The sequence below is a fragment of the Lagopus muta genome, chromosome W (genome assembly GCF_023343835.1).
Source record: "Lagopus muta isolate bLagMut1 chromosome W, bLagMut1 primary, whole genome shotgun sequence".
Taxonomy (NCBI): Eukaryota; Metazoa; Chordata; class Aves; order Galliformes; family Phasianidae; genus Lagopus; species Lagopus muta.
Genome location: NC_064471.1, coordinates 1690788 through 1714207, shown reverse-complemented (window position 1 = coordinate 1714207; position 23420 = coordinate 1690788). Strand labels below are relative to the sequence as shown.

The following is a 23420-nucleotide window of genomic DNA, read 5'->3' as shown; positions in this document are numbered from 1 at the left end:
TCTGGTTCAAACTCTGGTGCACTTGAAAAGGGGGGAGAACCCACACAAACTCTGTGTACATACATGCTCCCATAAGCATGGCCTGAAGCACCACTGAGATGGGGAGAGAGAAGGAGGGTGGATCTAGGCTCCCTCCTACTTCAGGCACTCGTGCTTGTGTACTGGTTCAGTCTGTGACCTGGCAATTCCAATGCACTGACCTATTGAGAAACTCTCTTCAGTTGACAGCACAGATCTAAAACCTTTTTTAATAAGAGGTTTCTCAAGAATGTATTGAACTGAAGTGGAATATTTCTTGTCTTACATGGGTTATGGTATAAATTAACTTCAGCTCCTCCTTGATGAAAACATCAATACACACTTTATTTGAAATACTTGGAGTTTCTTTTATCATTAGTCAACTGAAAATTCATCTTGTCTATTGGAAAAGTGTTAGCCTTCGATTTTGTGTGCATCAGTGAAGGAAGTCACCTAGGCTCCTTCTCCTTGGTGGAGAGAATTGGACAGATATTTGCACTTCAAAGCATTTTGACTTAAAGATTCCTGTTTTTCTTCCTGAAAGACTTCAACTAAATTTTTAGAATTACTTTCTTTCAAAATGCTTTTTTCTCATCTAGCATGGAAAGACTACTATCTGCAATTTAGGACTAAAGGGAGTGGCAGGAGTTAGATGATGTGACAGAGGGCTACGTGTCACTTTGAAGTCTCCTTAGTATTGGGAGGGCATATGCTGAGAATCCTCTTGTTGCATTGCCTCCTACGGTACTGACCTAAAACCAGGCCAAGACCAAATGACTGCACGTACACACCAATATGATGAACAGCAAAATGGCGTTTATTACTTGTGAACTCTAGCTTATATAACCTATGTGCTTCGTCTACGCCCCTAAGGGCATGTGCCACACATCAATCATAGAGCAGGGAGAGGGCCTATCGCGTCACATCCCGTGGGGGGGTCTCGCAGTTGCCGACAAGAACTCCTCCTCTCCAAGCTCAAGAAAGTCTACTACAACTCGAGAGGACCCTAACTGCGTACACCCGGAAATCCCCGCATTGCGCCTATACATGCCATTGTCCTCTCTGTTAAGCCTTGCCCCGTTACATCGCGATTTGCAGAATAATCCTACCCTAATAACCCTATAACCTATTAACCTAATGGCAACCTATTAACTTAATAATCCTAATGTCTTAAACGTGAGTTCTACATAAAACTATATATTGCATTCTTAGAAGATGCTGATTCATTCGTCTTAGCATTTGCCATACGAGTCATTTGTCTCAGCATACACTATACCTATGTATGTGTAATATAACTATATACCTAATATATATAGAATATGACTATATACTTATATACCTGTATGTATAATATGACTATAAGCACTAAGCGTATTAATGTTAGACCTAATGCAACTATAACTGAATATAGAATAGAGTTAAACATTCCCGTCGCATTGATGGACCATCCAAGAAGCACTTCCCATCAGTGGTGTTCTCCGTCCTTCTTTGCTCTTTCTAAGATGTGATGTCTCTCTCTCTTGCGTCGTGGTGAACAGTGATGAAGACTTTCTGTCCACTGCCTCTGATGTGTTTTAGCGATTGGTACAAGTTATCTCGTTAGCACAAACACCTTTTGTTTGTGGGTAAGCTGCTCAGGAGCGACTCCTTCTCTTGTTCTTTCACCGATCTTGTCTGTTGTCTGGGCCTTCCCAGGAGTCAATGCTGTAAATGGGAAGACTTATATTCCAGTTAGTTCCTTGCTGATGTCTGGCTTAATTTTTCGCGACGGTATCCATACTCACAATGTCTCACAATGTTTTACTGCTGCATAGCCTCTTCCCCATACCAGAATCATCCAGCCCGCCTCCCATTCCCCACTATCTGCTTTTATTTTTACTGGAGGCCCTTCATTCAAAACTTTGGGCTGCCAATGTTTCTGTACAGGGCTTCTACTGCAATCTCCACGTTCGAAGTGATTCAATGAGTAAATGGCTTTAGATAGAATCTCTGCTTGTCTTTTAACAGGAATTGCACTCTGATACCCTTCCTCCTCACCTAGGACGCGTAACTTTTCCTTGAGGAGGCGATTGGCACATTCTACAATTGCTTGTCCCTGAGAGTTGCCAGGGATTCCCGTGGAATGAGATATTCCCCAAGCTGTTAGCCATTCCTGGGTCAATTTTGAGATGAAGCAAGACCCATTATCTGTTTTTATCTGGCTGGGCAACCCCATAGCAGCTATTGCAGTGGCCCAATGACTCTGTGCTGCAGTCGAATTGCACTTTGCATGTTGAGTGACTAATATCATAGAAGAAGCTGTGTCTACAGTAACGGCGAGCCATGGGCAAGGGGCCATACGGCATTCCCATGTAAAATCCATCTGCCAGATTTGTAATGGCTTTAAGCCACGGGGGTTAACGCCTGCACCAATAGTTGGGGCAGAATTGCAACATAGACGTGCCTGAACTACATTACGAGCTGTTGGCAAGGGAATAGAACAGGCCCGTGCCAAAGCCTTGGCACCTATATGAAGAGATGCATGAAGATCATGCGCAGTTCTGACAGTGAAGCATGCTGTACCTGCAATAACTGATGTGATGTTACCGACGCTAAATAATTAAAGCCACATCCTACAATACTGGTAAAGATATAGACAGAGAGATTAGAGATTACTGATTAGAGTGATTGCTGATAGCTCCAGTGGCACTATCTATGAGTATGAAATTACAAAGGATCCTTATCCAAACATAACCTTTCCCAGTGTATACCAACATTGTCTCAGGTACCTGTTGGAATGTACCTCAAAATGACAAACATTTATTCAATATCAAGGCAGATGTCTCAAGCTTTGAGAGCATTGCTCTCACAAGCAAATCCTTGCTGCTTTTTCTCCAGGCCTCAATCTGGCCACCTGTACCTGAAGGGAACCCATTCTGATGCCCAAAATGTATACTGGATTGGCTTAAGCACCATGAACATCAGATTCATTGTATCGTGAGGAAAGAGAAGACCTGATGCTGTCAGGACTTCTAATGCATTTAGAGCAAGGAGTGATTTCAATCCCAGTTTCTCTGCACAATCTATCAGGTGTGTGATGTCTTTCGAATCGAGGGGTACCCCTTCTGGGCCTCTGTTACTGTTCCCTACTATCAGGAAGATCTCTAGTACTTTTCCTTCCTCTATCAGGCTAGATCTAAACTTCCCACAATCTGTTAGTGCATCTCTCTTAACTCCTAAATGCAAATTCACCTCTCTCCTTTCGCTATCCTTTTCAGTCACAGCTGGAAGCTGCAGGCTCTGCAGCCCTCCCCTCAGACCCATCTCCCTTTGATCATGCACTGACTGTTGTAGAGGCTTCTGATTGGTTGCATGCACACTCAATCTTGTAAAAGGATATGTGGGTCGAATCAGTGGGTCCTGGTACAGTGGTAGGGAGTTGGTCTGGAAACTCTCGTCATTTTGTCTTTCTCCTACGGGTGCAACCTGAGCAGAGGGCGCTGGCCAGACGCTACCTACTCCTTCAGGCGCGATCAGAATGAACAGTGCTGGCCGGACACTATCATCTGAGCGCCTGTAAGTTACATCGCTTCCCTTTCTCTCTCTTTTTTTTTCTACCACCTCTCTAACTTTTGACCAATCCGTACCCAGGCCTTTCCCGCAGTCCCCACCCCCCTGAGTATTACTGCATTCCACCTCCTGAGAGGAGACAGCAAGTGTCCCATCCCAGCTCACTTCTCCCCCTGCCCCCGCAGGTGGTGTTAGATTACACAGAGAAGGATACAGCGGTTGCCGTGGACACGGCTGGGGAGTTTCAACGACCTTGGATTCCTGCACTTGAGCCATTTTGCAAAATAAAAGTGCAGACAGTTTAGCGCAGTCTTCTTCTACTTGTTTATGCAAAGCTGGAGCCGAGGGGGGAGCGAAGGGGGGTGCCGAAGGTGTGGACGAGATGTTAGTCGCCATAGTTGAGGGCATATTTGCGGTGTTCTCTTCTTCAGGGGTCCTGCAAGAAAGTACGCTCCCCGCGCCATTTCTCACGGTGTTAGTAAATTCCAAACCCATCATAACGCGCGCAGCCTCAGGAATTCTATCTTCTTCTCTAGCAGCTTTAAGAGCCCCAAGAATTAACCCCCAGATTTTTAGCTCCGCCGCTTTTTGTTCCCCCATCGCTCGTTGCACAAGCATGGAAGTAAACTGATCCCATTTATCAGGAAGTAAAATGTCCTGAGGGGAGGGAAGATTCCACTCCTTTTCCAGGTGAATAAGTACAGCGGAAATGTCCTTCTTAGAAGGAACATTTTTGCTGTAATAGTCCTTACAGAACTGAAGGACCAACTTAATAACTTGATCCATCACCAGCACGGCACTGATGTCCCAATTCAAGAGCAACCTGCCACTAACCACATGCTATCCCCACCCTCGAACTTCCACAGCAGCCAGCTGCTGCAGGCACGCCCTTAGGCGAATACCGTAACACCACAGTCTTCTACGGCCAGCCCGTAATTACCTCATTACAGCATTGGAAATTCCGCAGGCTCGCAGGAGACTTTAACACAAGTTGGCTTCTCATGCAAGGGGGATCCTCACAAGTGGGTTCCTCACTGGTTCTTCACACGGAGCACCAATGTTGCATTGCCTCCTACGGTACTGACCTAAAACCAGGCCAGGACCAAATGACTGCACGTACACACCAATATGATGAACAGCAAAATGTCCTTTATTACACGTGAACTCTAGCTTATATAACCTATGTGCTTCGTCTACACCCCTAAGGGCACGTGCCACACATCAATCATAGAGCAGGGAGAGGGCCTATCGCGTCACATCCCATGGGGGGGTCTCGCAGTTGCCGACAACACCCTCTTACAAGTGCTACTGACTCCAATCTGTTTTGTGAGTGCATTTTATGACTTTGATATGTATAGTTAATCACTGACAGCTTTATGTTTCACTTATGTTTTTTATTTCATTGCTACAAATAGTAATGTCATGATCACTGATACTGTAAGAAGAAAACTACTTGCTTTTCTTACCTAGATGTCTGTGGTGTCTGTCCAGTTAGCTGAAGCAAGCTTTCCACGCAAGTTCTGTGCAGCATTTTCGTTCTGAACAAACATATTGTCACGGAGTTATCTAGATCAATTTGTGTCCGTGACAGGGGGCAGCAGGCCTGTAGGCTCCCCAGCCCAAAAAAAGGGAAGGGAGAGGGGGAAGGTAGGGAGATAGGATCTGGGCCCAAAGACAGAACAGCAGCAATTATCTGAGGAGGAAAGTTAATTTTACTAAATATGATATCGGAATGCAAGATAACACAATATAATACAATATAATTGGAATTGAGACTAATAAATAAAAAGAGAGTGTCTGAAACCAAACAAATTTTACTCTGAAGGCAAAATGGCTGGGGCGCACACCCACACACTGCTAGGCAGTGAGTGAGAGAGAGAGTGAGTCTCCTGACTTGTGGGTCTTATACTGTCTGAATGCAAAGTCCTCTGGGGTATGTAGTTCTCTTCTGACATGATATGATGTGGAATACCTATAGCTAAAATCATAAAACCATGACACACATTTGCCCACATTTCGATAAACATTATAGGCATTAACTGCAAGTGATATAAAATATGTACACTACACTCAAAGCTTTAAAAACTCATTTTTCTGAGATCCTGATGGTTTCACGATGGAACTTCTTTGCAGGGACTCTGTCCAGGTAGAGAAATTGTTAGTGATTGGTTAGGCTTTGTTTCTGTTGGTTTTGGTTTTTTTTTTTTTTGTTTGTTTGTTTGTTTTTCTTCCAATAAAACAGTCTCTCCTTTATCCTTGAAGAACCTACAGTTGGAATATACTCTTCTAAGTTAGCTGAGCAGTGTTTTTCAACTTTTGACATATCAGCTGAAAAGAGGAAGCAGAGTGGAGAGGGAAAGAGCTACCATTTTGAACCCCAGAATATCTGATTAAATTAAATCCCTAATTGTTGGTGTATTGCCTTGATTTAGCAATAGAACTTATTTATATTTTGTTTATGTTGTTTTAATAGGTGATGCGGATGACGTTGTCAACACTGAATTGGCGACGGCGGGAAATGGTGAGGTGGTTGGTAATGTGTGCAACAGAACTAGGTATGTTCTGAGATACTTGAGATTCTTGAGGGCTCCTGCCTTTTCAGTTAAGCTTAGATGATTTGATCTTACTTATCAATACCTAGGATCTACAAATGTATCCCAGTTTCTGTTGATCTATAACATTCCTTCATATAGAAGATGTTAATTATGGCAATGGTGAGTAGTTTACTTGAGTACATGACAGAATAGGCCCAGGACAAGTGAGACAATAGTTGAGTAATGCAGTGGGAATTCCTTCCCCCACAGGGTAGAGGGATGCATTACCTGAGAAATATCCCAGATTTCCCCTTCTCTCCTCCATGTTGTCTGGGTTTGAAGCTGCAGCAGATAAAAGGCTTCTTGTTATGAGTTGTCACGCTGTGCTACAATTTACTTGCTCTGAATGGCCAGGTTTAAGGTAAAGGTGAGATAGCTATCTGATCAGCTGTGTGTGAGAGAAACCAGAAAACAGGTGAATAAAATGCTGAGAATGCTTCCCACACAGTGGGAGTATCTAATGAAGAAATTATTATTATTTTTTTTTAAATCCCCTGAATAAATCCAAGTTTAAAATGCAATATCCCCATTGCTCCAAAAGTAATGTCTCCTATATTTTTATATGGAAACTACAACAGACACAAAGAGCATAATTCTATTCGATAGAGCAAATTCTCAGCTACAAAATGTTATTTTTCAACTTAGGCACCACCATTAGCTTTACATTTTCACCAGCAGTGAACAAGACCCTGTATGCCAAGCTCATAAAAACCTGCACCAGCAGGGGTGACCCACTGTCACCACTGCTGAAACATACCACCCCTTGCCTCACTGTGGTAACATCTCACATTTGGTCTGTTCAGCAAGCGTCAACGAATGTCAAGGGGTGCAATTTTTTCTGCATGGAGGAATTCTGTTACATAGCTTTGCTTCATATGCACTTCTATATCAGACACCATTTTGTCAGACTGGCTCTCTGTTGCACAGCAACAAAATTTAATTGAATATTGGTGGGAAGGTTCAACCCCTACTATCATACTGCCAGTATCTGCTTCTGTCATGTGCCAACATAATAAAATGGGAGGCATTACTTTCGGAGCAGCACTTGTACATCTTTGTTATGTGTCTATGACATTGTGCAGGCCTCTCCTCCATACTGAAAAGCAAACCTAATAGTACTGTATCCATCATTTAACCACACAAGGTTAAAAAAAAAAAAAAGATGGAAGCAGAATCAGCCTCACACTTAGAGGACAGCAGTGGGGAGAAGTGTACTCAGCAGGACATTCTGTTCACTTCTGTGCTTTGCCATAGGTTTCCTGTGTCTTGATAAGATATACCTTTAGCTTCTGTATTCCAGCTTACCATCTGCAAGATAAGAATAAAACATTTAGAAGTGAAAATAAGGGCATTAAAAACTATGTAGCTATTTAAAGTAATAAAATAATCAACAGCTGTAATAGTGAGGACTATTTAAATACCATGATGATAAGGGAAAATTTTAATCAAATTTTATTCATCACTAGAGATACTTCTGGAAAGCATGCTTCCTTTCTTTCTTTCATAGAATCCCAGAATCATAGGGGTTTGAAAGGACATCTGGAGATCATCTAGTCTAACCACCGTGCTAAAGCAGGTTCCCTAGAGTAGGTTACACATCAAAGCATCCAGGCAGGTTTTGAATATCTCTAGAGAAGGGGACTCCACAACATCTCTGGGCAGATTGTTCCAGTGCTCTGTCACCCTCAAAGTAAAGAATTTTTTTCTCATGTTCAGAAGGATCTTACAGTGTTTCAGTTTGTGTCTGTTGCTCCTTGTCCTGTCACTGTGCACCACAGAAATGATTCAGGCTCCATCCTCTTGACATCTGCCCTTTAGATATTTATAAGCATTGATAAGATCTCCTCTCAGTCTTCTCCAGGCTGAACAGTTCCAGGTCTCTCAGCCTTTCCTCATAAGGGAGATGGGTAGGCCATTCCAGTGCCTGACCACTCTCTGAGATAAATAGTTTTTCCTTATGTCTAACCTAAACCTCCTCTGGTACAACTTGTGGCCATTTCCTCTGGTCCTGTTTGTTGCCTGGGAGAAGAGGCCAAAACCCCTCCTCATCACAACCTCACTTCAGGAGGTTGTAGAGTGCAATGAGGTCTCCCCTGAGCCTCTTCTTCTCCAGACTAAACAATCTGAGCTCCTTTAGCTGCTCCCCATAAGACTTGTGCTCCAGACCCCTCACCAGTTTTGTTGCCCTTCTCTGGACACATTCCAGGGCTTCAATGTCTTTCTTGTAGTGAGGGGCCCAAAACCGAACACACTACTCAAGGTGCAGCCTCACCAGTGCTGAGTAGAGGGGGATGATCACCTCCCTGCTCCCACTGGCCACACTATTTCTAATGCAGGCCAGGATGCCATTGGCCCTCTTGGCTACCTGGGCACACTGTCGGCCCATGTTCAGCCAAGCTTCAAACAACACCCCCAAGTCCTTTTCCTCTTCACAGTCATCCAGCCACTCTCCCTCAAGCCTGTAGCACTGCATGGGGTTGTTGTGCCCAAAGCGCAGGACCTGGCACTTGGCCTTGTTGAACCTCATCCCAGCGATCCAGCTTATCTAGATCCCTCTGAAGGGCCTCCCTACCCTCAGGCAGGTCAACACTAGGATGTTCTTTGAGATCATGAACTCCACCAGAACATGATTGCTACAGACCAGCTTGCCCCAATCTTAACCTCTTCAATGACTTCCTCTGCACTGGTTTGCATCAGGTCCCCTGATTGTTCCCCTCTTTTTGGTGTGTCCAATATCTGGATCAGGAAATTATCCTCAATGGATTCCAGGAGTCTCCTGTATTGCTAGCAAGTCACCATGTTTTCACAGAATCACAGAATTGTAGGGGTTGGAAGGGACCTCCTGAGATCATCGAGTCCAACCCCCCTGCCAAAGCAGGTTCCCTACAGCAGGTCGCACAGGTAGGCATCCAGTCAGGTCTTGAACATCTCCAGAGAAGGAGACTCCACCACCGCCCTGGGCAGCCTGTTCCAGTGCTCCGTCACCCTCACTGTAAAGAAGTTCTTGTGCATGTTTGTGCGGAACTTCCTATGCTGCAGTTTCCAGCTGTTTCCCCCTTGTCCTGTCTCCACTCACCACTGAAAAGAGTCCGGCCTTGCCATTCTGCCCCCCACACCTTAGATATTTATAGACCTGGATCAGGTCCCCTCTCAGTCTCCTTTTCTCACGGCTGAACAGACCCAGTTCACTCAGCCTTTCCTCATAGGGGAGATGCTCCAGGCCCTTCACCATCTTCGTGGCCCTCCGCTGGACTCTTTCCAAGAGATCCCTGTCTTTTTTGTACTGGGGAGCCCAGAACTGGACGCAGTACTCCAGATGAGGTCTTACCAGGACAGAGTAGAGGGGGACGATCACCTCCTTTGACCTGCTGGCCACGCTCTTTTTAATGCACCCCAGTAAGCCATTGGCCTTTTTGGCCACAAGGGCACACTGCTGGCTCATGGCCAACCTGTCGTCCACCAGGACACCCAGGTCCCTTTCCGCAGAGCTCCCCTCCAGCAGCTCATCCCCCAACCTGTACTGGTGCATGGAATTATTCCTCCCCAGATGCAAGACTCTACACTTGCTTTTGTTAAACCTCATCCGGTTTTTTTCTGCCCAGCTCTCCAGCCTATCCAGGTCTTGCTGAATGGCAACACAGCCTTCAGGCGTGTCAGCCAATCCTCCCAACTTCGTATCATCGGCAAACTTGCTGAGGGTGGCCATTATCCCCTCATCAAGGTCATTGATGAAGATGTTGAACAAGACCGGACCCAGCACAGACCCCTGAGGAACACCGCTAGTTACAGGCCTCCAACCGGACTCTGCACCACCAACAACGACCCTCTGTGCTCTGCCAGTCAGCCAGTTCTCAACCCACCTCACTGTCCACTCATCTATCCCACACTTCCTCAGCTTTGTTATAAGGATGTCGTGGGGGACAGTATCAAATGCCTTGCTGAAATCAAGGTAGACTACATCCACTGCTCTCCCCCTATCCACCCAGCCAGAGACAATATCATAGAAGGCTACCAGGCTGGTCAAGCACGACCTCCCCCTTGTGAACCCGTGCTGACTACTCCTGATAACCTCCTCTTCTTCCAGTTGTCTGGAGATGACATCCAGTACAAGCTGTTCCATCACCTTTCCAGGGACAGAGGTGAGGCTGACTGGCCTATAATTGCCTGGGTCTTCCTTCTTGCCTTTTTTGAAGACCGGGGTGACGTTGGCTATCTTCCAGTCTTCAGGTACCTTCCCCGTCTTCCAAGACTTCTCAAAGGTGACAGAAAGCGGTTCAGCAATCACCTCTGCCAGCTCCTTCAGTACCCGTGGCTGAATCCCATCGGGTCCCATGGATTTCTGAACATTGATGTTGCCTAGGTGCTCCCGGACCACCTCTTCCCTGACAGAAGGGGGGTCTTCCATTCCCCAGATCCTATCACTAATCTCCAGGGTCTCAGATTCCCGAGGGGGAGCTTTTTCACTGAAGACAGAAGCAAAGAAGGCATTCAGTATCTCCGCCTTCTCAGCATCCCCCGTTACCAGAACACCCCCGTCACTTAGCAGGGGAGCCACATTCTCCCTAGTCTTCCTTTTACTGTTAATGTACTTGAAAAAACCTTTTTTATTATCCTTTATCCCCTTTGCCAGATTTAATTCCAGGCAGGCTTTAGCCTTCCTTGTCGCATCCCTGCAGACCCTGACAACATTCCTGTATTCTTCCCAAGTAGTCAGACCCTTTTTCCACATTTCATGGGCCTTCTTCTTTCCTTTGAGTTTGTGCACGAGCTCCTTGCTCATCCACACAGATCTCCTGCCACCCTTTCCCGATTTCTTCCTCACAGGGACGCACTGATCCTGAGCTTGGAAGAAGAGCTGCTTAAATGCTGACCAGCTCTCACAGGCCCCCTTGCCTTCCAACACCCTAGCCCATGAGACAGCTCCAAGTAGGCCCCGAAAGAGATGTTTTCTCAGTAGATATCCAGGTAGTTGAAATTCCCAATCAGGATGAGAACCTGTGAGTATGAGGCATCTTGTAGCTGAAGCAAGAAGGCCTTGTCAACAGTCTCCCCTTGATCAGACAGCCAGTAGTAGTTCCCGATCACTAGATTTCCTTTATTAAACTGATCCCCTGGTCCCTAATTTTAAACCCACAAGCTCTCAACCCATTTTGACCGTTTCTCAGAGGCAGCTATTCATAGTCTATCCACTTCTTAACAGAGGGCAGCTCCTCTGCCTCTCCTACCTTGCCTATCCCTTCTAAAAAGCTTGTAGCCCTCAATTGTAATTAAAAATAATAACAAATTAATAATGAATTAATAACTAATAATAAATAAAATAATAATAAAATCTTGTTTTTAATACTGCTTTAAATTAGTTTATATATCATAATAAAACTATATGTGGCAGAAATGCTATCTCACATCCTGAAACAGCCATTGAGCACCTGGTGGGAAGGCAGGGCCAACCCAGGGGAGCTCAGGTGTAAGCAATGCACCTGAGTGACTGGAAGAAATGGAGCCAGGATCCACCCCCTCCCAGATCTCATTTAAGGGTTGACAGTGGAGGTAAAGGTATCTTTCTGGAGTTTCTAGTCTATCTGTGACATTCTGAAGTTGAGCAGCTTTTTTTCCTTTGTTTGTTTTTTTTTTTTTTTTTGCTCATGACTGTTGTAATTAAGCTGATTCTCACTTGCTACAGCCTGAATCTCTGCTACCCTGCTGTTATTGTTGTTTTCCCACACATTGTAGTGTTATACTTGGTGAGCCAGCCAGGTACTTATTTACAATGGATTACTTTAAAAGAAGTTATGTGTTGCAAGGTTAGTGGGACCCTGAATACACTGAGAGAGGAACTCCTGGGGGAAACCCTGGGATTCCTGGGTTCCCCGTGGCTGAGTGCTGGTTGGATTATTGAAGAATGGGGGCCTATGAGGGACAATGGTCCCGTTATTAAATCCCCATCAAAAATAGACCATTTCCTGAATAAATTAGGACAGAAATTTTTACAACTGAGGAAAAAATAGTAGCAGCATCTGTTGTGGTATGGCTCCTGCTTCTCACTATTAAAGCATATCATTCTTTGGAGGAAGAATTAGAAGTTAAAAACGAGCTTTTGAAAGCTCATATGAGACAACTAGAGGATAAAATTACGTCTTTGACAGGGCAAACTTCCCCACCTTCAAATGGAACTTCCCCTTTTGAAATAGAGTCCTGTGTCACTAGAACAGGAAAAGGACTTGGATCAACAGGATCTTTGGATCCTAGTTGAACCCAAGAACAAAAAAAAAAGGCCAAGCAGACTAAAAGCCAACTAGAGGAACCTCAGATCCTCTTGAAAAAAGGCCAGTAATAACTCAGAAAACAAAGAAAATCAAAGACAGACCAGCAGGGTTGGCACCCAAAGAGTGGCCCCCTGCACATACCTCATTGCGTGTAACAGCGTGACTGTATACAGCTGCTTGAACTCATGGATCTGTTACAACAATTTAAGCAAGGACCACGAGAGACCATACCAGCTTGGCTGTTGAGATTATGGGACATGGGGGCTGAAAGTGTGGTAATTAATGAGCCCGATATTTCTAAACTTGAATCCATTACCACACATCTGGCTCTCAGACAAAAGCTCCATGCCACTGTCATACATAATGACAAAAACCATTCTGTAATACAATGGATAATGGCAGTATGTAGAATCACATGGCCATACAAAAGTGATGTTCTGATAAATGCTGGTCTATGGACCTCAATGGAGAAACTTCAAATTTATATTAGAGAACTGGGAAAGAAAGAGGCAATTTATGATGATGCATTCCAGAGTCCTGATTTAGTTAAGTTCGATGGGGATGAGGGACCTCATATTAGAACAAGCTCCTCCCCACCGGTATGGCACACTGGTGTCCGTACTGAACCCCTTAGTGGCCTAAGAGGCCATCATCCAACAGGCTGCCCAATTGATGGCTGATCTGAGAGAGACAGAGTACCTTCATACCAGGTACAATATCCAAATGTTGGAAGGGGCTGAGGTCCTCCTCGTAACTAAAACCAGGAGATCCGCCCCACGGACTACTCAATCAGGACCCATATGGGTATCATAAAAGCGAATGTTAAATGACTTAATCTGGGCTGAGGTTCAATTTGCTAAAATTGATTTCCAGCCCAATTATTTCCTCCTCCAGCTCTGGAGGCAGCTGGAGGAAAATCAAAAGCCTCAAAATACATCCAAAAAAGCAGGAATGAGAATTATTCAAAAGGTACCAACAAGAACATGGTAGCTAGATGATTTCCTAGTTCCCAATAAAAGGAAAAAGCCTCCTCAAGTGACCCCAGCCACTGCATCTGAGCGACCTGAGGAAAAAGAATTAGCATTTGTACAGTTACTTGCATGACAGAGGATGCCAGCCCCCCTGCACCTCAAGCTCCCAGATGTGGCTGGAGGCACTGTGTCAAACTGACTTTTTTGCTCTTTTTTGCTCCTGAAAGAATATACAATGAGTTATGGCACTAGTTGACACAGGCGCAGAAACAGGTTATTTATGGTGTTCCAGCCAAATTCCAGGGAAATAGGGTGGTGACTGGTGGGTTTGTGGGACAGACCATCCCCGTAACCTAGACATGGTTGAAGTTGGGGGTTGGGCACATCCCACCCTGGGAGTATAAGGTATCTATTGCCCCAGTCCTAGAGGATATACTGGGCATAGATATACTATGAGGTCTGACTCTCTAGACAACCATAAGAGAGTTCAGACTGAGAGAGAGAGTTATTAGTATCCAGGTGGTGCAGGTGATATTAAGAGGCCATGCATAACATGCAGCTATTTTCTTGCCAAATCTGTACTGGATTACTAATACTAAACACTGTAGACACCTGGGGGGTCAAGAGGAAATACCTGCAGTGGTGCAGGAACTAGAAAAATAGGGATCATAAGACCTGTACATAGCCCATATAATTTCCCCATATGGCCAGTGCGAAAGTCATATGGCACATGGAGAATCAAAGAATCACAGAACATGCTAGAGGTATGTCTGGTAGGTATTTCTGTTTAGAAAAACTATTTCATGTTCTCCATTTTATTTAATTTATTTATCGTTTACCAAAGGAGGAGTCTGGACGGCATCCCTGTATTCTTCCCAGATGGCACACCCTTGTTTCCAGAGCTTGTGTGCACATTTCTTTGCCCTCAGTTTGCCCAGCAGGTCCTTACTGAGTCATGCAGGAGAGTGTAATCCACTGAGAATGACAGTGGATTAGTGAGAATTAAATAAGGTCACGCCCCCCCTTCATGCAGCCCTACCCAATATTGCTTCCCTGATGGACACATTGAGTAGGGAGGTAGAAACCTACCACTGAGTCCTAGACTTGGCAAATGCCTTATTCAGTATTCCCATTCATGCAGACTCACAAAACCTGTTTGCCTATAAGTGGGGAGGCAGACAGTGGACCTTTCCAGTCCAGCCACAAGGGTACGTGCATTCAGCAGCAAATTGTCATGTTAGTGGCTTGTGATCTGGCAAAGTGGAATAATCCTAATAACATCAAACTGTTCCACTATATTGATGATGTCAGTTGACGTCTGACTCAGTGGAGTCATTAGGATAGGCTGTAGATTCATTGACTACTCATTTACAAGAGAAAGGGTGGACTATAAACCCACAGAAGGTACAAAGACCAAGATTGTAGGTGAAATTCCTGGGTATAGTTTGGTCAGGAAAGACCAGAGTACTATCCAGTGAAATAATATACAAGTTTCAGGTGTTCCTAGTCCCTACGGCACCAAGGCTGCTGCAAGAATTTTTGGGTATATTGGAATAATGGCATTCCATTATACCCCACTAAGTGCAGCTGCTGAGGCCTTTGTATCCACTCACAAAGCAAAGCCAAAGGTGGGACTGGGGGAGAATGGAACAAGAGGCATTCCAGCAAGCAAAACTAGCTGTTAAACAGTCCCAGGCACTGGGTATACTGGATCCCACCCTTCCAGCTGAACTAGGTGTTCATGTAACTCAGGATGTGTTCCTCTGGAGTCTATGAGGGTGACAAAATTCTGTTCAAAGCCCGGTTGGGTTCTGGTCTCAGGTTTGTCACAGAGCAGAAGAAAGCTGCAGTATGACTGAAAAACAGCTATTGGCTGCCTACTCCGCACTACGAGTGGTAGATCCAATAACCCAAAAAGCTGAAGTCATAGTGAAGACCACCTTGCCAATTCAGGGCTGGGTGAAATATCTGACTCACCTTCCTAAGACAGGGGTGGCCCAAGCACAGACAGTGGCATAATGGGTTGCCTATCTCATCCAGAGGAGTAGTCTGTCTATATCACCACTGAAAGAAGAGCTCTGGAAGATCCTAGGCCCTGTAACTTATCACGGTGATGTGCCAGAGGAGAAAATGGACATTCCACTAGAGAAGTGTCCCATTCAGGAAGGGAAGTATCCCATTCCTGAAGATGCCTAGAATACAGATGGGTCCAGCAAGGGTAACCTGAGCAAGTGGAGAGCACTGACATACCATCCCTCCACTGAAACAATCTAGTTTGAAGAGGGGGATGGTCAGAGTAGCCAATGGGCAGAACTGCAAGCCACGTGGATGGTTTTAACTAAGGAAACCGGTGACAATATCCTGAATATCTGCACAGACAATTGGGCTGTGTACTGGGGTCTCACTCCTTGTATTGCACAGTGGGGCCCCCTGGAATGAACTATTCACACCAGAAATAAGGAAAATATCAATTTCAGATAAAAGCCAGTAGCGTGTACTTCTCTAATAATAGCATGATGTTCTGTTGCATATGAATGTGATACAAGATACGTCTGAAAAGTTGTTACAGGTATTAAGATTTTTTATTTAAGACGTGCTTGGTATTAAATGCAGTGTTCTATTAAGTGATCTATTTAGCATGTTTTCTTGTTCTTTTGTGCATGTGCTCTATTTTGAAATGCGCACTGAGAAAAGAATTTAAAATTTCTTTTTAAGACGTGTTCATTATAAGAGCTGCTTTTTAGTAATAGAGACCAAATGAGCCAGAAATTGTTATTCAAATGGTTTTAAATAACACATAAAACCGCTCAGTTGTTACACCAGCAGATTAAAGCTTATTTTGCAGGCTTTTTTGTTTTTCTCTACATTTCAGTGATTTAGTATCTTTTGTTTTAATATCCTTTTTTATCCATGTTATCTGTTAACTGGTAACTGGTTCTCTTTTTGAACATCTGTATCTGCCTGATTTTATCAGTTATGGCTAATCCTTTTTTTCTCTCCCAGGTGTTCATGCACTAGATAGCATCATGCAAAACTGGTTTACACTTTTCACTCCAACGGAAGCCACTAGTATTGTTGCTACAACAGTGATGTCCAATAGTACAATTGTCCATCTGCATCTGGACTGCCTTCAGCAGGAGAAGCTGGCCAGCAGTGCTAGGACGCTTGCTCTACAGTGTGCCATGAAGGATCCTCAAAACTGTGCCCTCTCTGCACTGACTTTATGTGAAAAAGAGCGCATAGCTTTTGAGACTGCTTACCAAATCGTTCTAGATGCTGCTACAACCGGCATGAGCTACTCGCAGCTTTTTACTGTAGCACGATACATGGAGCACCGTGGTTACCCCACACGGGCCTACAAGTTGGCCACTCTGGCCATGACACATCTCAACCTGAGTTACAATCAGGACACACACCCTGCTATTAATGATGTTCTGTGGGCATGTGCACTCAGCCACTCCCTTGGGAAAAATGAGCTAGCAGCTATAATACCTCTGGTAGTCAAAAGTGTCAAATGTGCAACAGTACTGTCAGACATTTTGCGTAGGTGTACTTTGACCACTCCTGGCATGGTGGGACTTCAGGGAAGGAGGAACTCTGTTAAGCTCATGTCACTGGACAAAGCCCCTTTAAGGCAACTCTTGGATGCCACAATTGGAGCCTACATTAATACAACTCATTCGCGTCTCACTCACATCAGCCCTCGACACTATGGTGAGTTTATAGAATTCCTCAGCAAGGCCCGAGAGACCTTCTTAATGTCTCATGATGGACAGATCCAGTTTACACAGTTTATTGACAACCTAAAACAAATCTATAAAGGCAAAAAGAAATTGATGATGTTGGTTCGTGAGCGGTTTGGTTGATGAAAGTGTGGGGAGGGAAGGGACGGTTTGTTTCTACTTGAGCTTGCCTTTTTAACTTAAAGAAAAAGAGCCACACTGGTATTATATGTGTATAGTTGTACTGAGTTTGCAAACTAAATTGTCGTGTTGTGAAAGTTCGTGTTTACTTTTCTCCTTTTTTCTGTTAAAAAAGGTTTGGTTTACACTGAGTATATGTTGTCAAGTGGCAAGAGCCCATATCGCTCTCCTCTCTGTATACATGCACAGCCTCAAAACCAAGCATATATTGCAATGGCTTTAAAACAAAACAAAACAAAACAACACCTCCATCCTGTGATAAATACCTCAAATGGATTCAGCTTTATTCCTTTGTAACTCATCCTTACATTCAGCATATTTAAACAAACCAATAAGTGAAATACTAATAGTTAAGGCTGACCACATGGCTTTGCAGTACTGTTCATCCTGAAGCATGACAAACAATGCTTATGCATGTGGAAACTTAGCTACTGTCAACATACATTCTCAGGGATTTATTAAAAAAAAAAAAAATAGAAGAAGAATGAGAGCATTTATTATACTTATATATATTATAGTATATGTCTGAATATTGAAAAATATAACATTAATTTATATTTTAAAAATCTATGTAATGCAGAATACTTGAAGATGCAGTAGCTTGGTTTCAAACGAAAAAATATCTATCAGATGGATGAAAGTACACCTTGCTTCAGGGTTGGCTCAGGTGGTGAACTGTATGTTGGGCATCTATGCAGAACCACCTTTTAGATTCCATGGTTAGACTGATACCTACTGGGGGAAGATTTTTATATATTTATAATTACACAACTCCTGTATACATATATATATATACACACATGCTTCTAACAGGCACCATAGTAAAGAGGGACAACAAAAAATACACAGCCAGAGCAGCAAGGCTTGGCATTAAGAATTCAGTATGCCAGAATCAAGATTCTTGCTTCCTAGCCTGGAAAAAGAATTTTGACACAAAGCAAAATGTTTTCCAAAATGGCTGACAAGATTTGTAGCCTTTGCAGTCAGCTACTAATAATCTAACATTTGTGCACAAACAACATATATATTATATATATATACATACATATTCTGCATAAGTATTTTGACTTTGTGAGGAACAGAAAGTTGAGTAGGTATGACTGTTCTACTTTTCAGGGTTTTTGTTAAATATATTTTATTTTCTCTAGAATTACTCAAACAAAAGCAGCCTTCTATCTTGCCTTGTCTTAATGCTTTAAAATAACCAAACTGGAGATCTAACTACCAAATCGTTCATTATATTATTAAATTCCAACTTTGGTTACAATACAGTGACTTCACTCCAGCTGATGGTTCTCAATCCTTGTGGTTTTTAAAGCAGATTTTATGTTTTGGTGCAAAAGGTGTCCAGTGTTACTTGTTCCCTTCATTAGAGAACATGCTAGAGTTATGTTTGTAGGTATTTCTGTTTAGAAAAACTATTTCATGTTCTCCATTTTATTTATTTATTATAATCGGTTAAAAGGTTGTACTTCATCAGCCATGTAAACACTGTCACGAAGTTGAAAGTAATTAAGATTTGATACACTGTTATCAATTTATGTAACTAAATCACTGTTTTATAAACTTGTTAATGATCAGCAATTTTGTTTGTTGTTGTTTTTATTAAAATTAGTTTTTTTGAAAGTTGATATTGCCTCCTTTATGGTGTCTGTTACTGGAACTGAATTGTGAACAGATGGTTCATACAGCTTAGATGCCCAGCCTACAACTTCAGTACATTATGCTATTGAGCAATATCACCAAGAGCAGGAAAGAAATGTTTGGTTACTAAAAATAGATAGAATGAAATATAAATAGAATTAAATCTTGCTGGAGATGAAAGGTGAGACGGGCCCCACAAGTGAAAGAAAAAAGGCAAGAAGGCTTCACAGTGACTGAGAATAAGGGAGGTGAAGGGGAATAGTTAGAGATAGTTTATAGAAGCAGGAATGTAGAGATTGTTAGAAAATAAGGGATGGCAGACACTGTGTCTGGGATAGTGAGGGGGATGAAGGCCATAAAGATAAGGGTTTGAGAATAGCCCGAGGACATTTGGCAGGGAGGTGATTAGATGTCCACAGGGCAAGAAGAAACTGTTTTGGGGGGATGCCCCCCCAAAAGGCCAGGAGTTTACAGTGAAAACGGTCAGAAGCCTTCGCGAGGAAAACAACAAATCTTCATCCCACGACCCACTACGCACGCTCAAGAGGGGAAGGTCTGCATGCTAATGAACTCTCGGGGTGTAATGAATATGTATCCAACTTCCGGGAAAACTATTGATTATGTATTAGTTTCGCCTATATCTGTAGCACAATTTTTCTAGACGGTGTGAAAGTTAGGCGGATCTATCCCCCTTGCACCTAGGTGTCTGCGCAACACTGAATAAACTGTACCTGCTTTGTCATCTTACTTGGGTTACAGAGTTTAATTCCACACATCAATTTGGCGACCCAGATGGGACACCCTCTGCTCGGCTGCAGGGCCGGTTGAGAAGAGAGACACCTTAGGTGCGCCCCGAGATTTCTCGGAAGGACTCCCCTTCCTCATCCGATCACTGCAGGAGCAGACAAGGACCATCCATCGGTGGACCAGGTATGTGTATGGAATGAAGGGACTTGTAAGCCATATGGAGACATCCTACGTGGGTGTCACGGATTTGACCATAGAACCATGACAGTGGGGTATAGCCTTGCTGCTGCCCCTGGGAAGTAAGCTCACAGGTTTGGTAGGTTGCCAGCTGGGGTGGGCAGGCTCTGGCGAGCAGCTCCTTGGGGGGAGCACCCACAAACGAACCTTGTAAGTTGTACGCAGGGTAAGGGGACAGGATATAGTGGGTATCTTGTCAAAGGGTTATCTGGGTTCTCCTGGTTGTGATAACAGAAGTTGTAGGTTATATAATTGCTATTACCATCTGTTGTAAATATTCGGTACCGTGTATCTGAATTAATACCATCAGAATATTTGGGATATTCTCTGAGGAAATTAGAACTATGAACTAAGAAATTTTGAACTTATGTTTTTACTAAGCTGGTATTGTATGAGTGTGGTGAGAGTGAGACATAGCTGAGCTATGGAGCGAGAGCAGAGTCCTGATCCACTGTTTTGTTCTCCCGTGAGGGAGGCGGCCAGAGACGGATGAAGTGAAAGTTGTTTTGTTCTCTGTGTTATTTGTTCATACGTACGTATTTTGTCCATTTAAATGAAATGAGATTGGGATGATGATGGAAATACATATGCTATAGATCATAGTAAAGGAATACAGAGGGAAGGTTGCACCCTGGAGGGAGGCAGAGAGAGGAAGGATCCTGAGGATAAATTGTACTGATTATTGTCTCTGTCTTTGTTGTTGTTAAATGTTTATGTCATGAAAGTATTACCTATGAGGCTGTTATGGAACAAGGGGTGTCTAAAGTGATACCGAGAAGACCCCCTGCATTTTATTTTGTCTCACTGGAAAAACATTGCTGGTGAGCCAGAGGGGGAATATTGAATAAGAAACCAGAACATAAATGGAATAATGGGACCAGTTTTATAATTGAGTACCCTAATCATGAGAGACCAAGTGCTGGGTGTTTGTGGAAGTTGAAGAACTGTATGGTTTGGTTTGTGGATTTTGAAAGGAAGGGGACAAACTGTTTTGATGGTATAAGAAAGCTAATTGTTAATGGTGTACAGAAATAGAATTGAGGGTATGTGGAAGTGTAACTTAGGGTATGAATAGTGGAATAATGTACAAAGGAAAAAGGGTTAAAGAGAAAGTGAGTTTATCTGTGCTGGCATGAGAGCAACCACCCCACACCGTTCCCCCGCGAGTGGAACTTGGTGTGAGAGAGTGTGCTGCAGATGGAGACTGCTGCTGTAAACAACAGTACTTGCCAAGAGGGAGGCAGAGAGGACAGGGCACTGAAAGTGAGAACAGCCTCTGCAGAGATCTAGGAAACACGAAATCCCAGTGTTAGCACTGGAAGCCTCTGGAGATGAGGAGGTAAAACTGAAATATGATGTTAGTAGTTTATGTAATGATGAGAGTTTGGAAAGTGAAAAGTTTGGGAAGGACACAGGCTGAGGAAGGCAAAGATGAAGGATGGGAATTCAGGAAGTTTACCCTAGCAGATCCACTGGTTAAATTACAGCTAGGGGAGCAGGATAAAGAGGTTTATCTTTTGGTGGATACGGGTGCCTCTTAACACCCGTAGGTGATTTTGTAACAGCAGTAGGAGCTAATGCCCAATAAGAAAAGGCTTACTTTTTTGGATCAATTAAATATAGGCTGAGAAAACAAGTAGGAATACATAAAATCTTGTACATGTCAGATCACTCTAGCAAGAAATTACATAAAACTGGAGCTAAGGATCAAACAATATTAACTGATTGAGAATTGTAAGTCTGCCTTTAACACAAACTGGGAAAAACAAGGTTGTAGCCCCAGAAGTTACAGAAATCTTGAGTAAGATACTCTTAGGAGTGTGGGTATCGGGGATACCTGGCAGAGCCAAAAATGCAGTCCTAAATAGAAGTTAAGTTAAAAGCAAGAGCTAGCCCAGTAAGGGTAAAGCAGTGCCCTTTGAGGATATGTGACTGTAGGCGGATAAAAGAAATAATAGATAATTTTTGGATAATTTGGATTACTAATTAAATATGAATCTCAATACAATACTCCAAACCTGCCAACAACAACAACAAAAAATTTGGAAAGCAAGTGCTATTTTTTGGTATAAGATTTGAGGGCAAGTAATAGAATAGTTGAATGCATACACTCAGTGGTGAAAAATCCATACACTTTATTAACCAAATTAAGGAATAAATAGGTGGAGTTTACCTTCTGGATTTGAAGGATGCCTTTTCTGCCGGGTTTGGCCAAAGGAAGCCTAAGGTTATTTGCCTTTGAATAAGAAAACCCCAAGATGGGGTGAAAAGACTCAGTTAATCTGAACAGTGTTACCCAGGGTTGTGAGAACGGCTCAATGATTTTTGTGAGCTGGTCAACTTGTGAACCAGAGGCTTGGGTTCCTCCATCCCAGGGTGGAACCTTACTTCAGTACGTGGATGTCACAAAAAACCAAAAGAGGACAGTGTGCATTGGACTGTGAGTTTGCTGAATTTCTTGGTTTAAATGATTATCAAGTTTCTCAACAGAAAGCACAAGTAAGTCCACAGTAAGCAACATGTTTGGGATATGAGATTACAGCTGCAGTTCAAACCCTAAGGACTGTCAGGAAAGAAGCCATCTGCCAAACCCCTGAGCCACAAACTGCCAAGGAATTCCGTACGTTCCCAGGAATGACAGGATGGTGCCAACCGTGGATACACAGCTACGGACTGTTGATAAAGCCAAAATATTATATGAAATGGGGAGGCAAGGTGGGCATTCCCTCAGCTAAAATAAGAACTCATGAAGGCCCTCTGCTTTGGGGCTACCAGCTCGCATAAAAAAAAAACAAGGAATAGCCCTGGGAGTCCTTGCCCAGAACCTTGGACCCTATGAAAGGGCAGGGGCACACTTCTCCAAACAGCTTGATGAAGTGAGTAAGGAATGCTGGGGTCCTTGAGGGTGGTGGCTGCACTAGTACTGGGATACTGGCGATCAATTATATCATTTGTCAGATCCCCTGACTTCTGTAATGTACAGGGATAGGTACCTGGAATTGGGGCATTAACACTTTAATGCCCCGTACACTACATGATGTTTTGATGTGGAATACTGAAACCCAAAATAAAAACAAAAAAGAAAACATAAAACCACGACAGGGATATTTTAAGGATCCTAAGGGGTATCGATGGGCCTTTGGAATAGCTGCTGTAGACACAGAAGGTGTTAAGCAGCTGTTTGTTTTGCCTGGCCCATCAGAAGATCTGTCTGTTGTGGGGTTGCTACAAGTGAAAGAACAACACGTACCAATTGGTACAAAAACAGTGCACAGACGGCAGTACCGCACCAACAGGGATTCCTTGCTCCCCATTCAGAAGTTGATTCGTCAACCAGAGAGCCAGGGAGTGATCATCAAAACTCACTCGCCTTTTAACAGCCCCATATGGCCAGTGCGTAAAGCCAGTGGAGACTGAAGGCTGACGGTGGACTACCGTGGCCTGAATGAAGTCACACTCCCACTGAGTGCTGCT

At 43.5% G+C, this 23420-nt stretch overlaps 2 protein-coding genes across 2 annotated transcripts in view; both read left to right on the top strand.

The window, feature by feature from the left end:
• Positions 1 to 18882, top strand: part of LOC125686398 (zinc finger SWIM domain-containing protein 6-like) — a 522860-nt gene extending 503978 nt beyond the window's left edge. The window contains exons 13-14 of the mRNA XM_048930326.1: positions 6041 to 6122; positions 16399 to 18882. Coding sequence (XP_048786283.1) covers positions 6041 to 6122; positions 16399 to 17261 — 945 coding nt within the window. The 3' untranslated portion in view covers positions 17262 to 18882. The remainder of the gene's footprint in view (positions 1 to 6040; positions 6123 to 16398) is intronic.
• The window catches only part of LOC125686431 (uncharacterized), a 313554-nt gene that overhangs the window by 53678 nt on the left and 236456 nt on the right, over positions 1 to 23420 (top strand). The window lies entirely within an intron of this gene.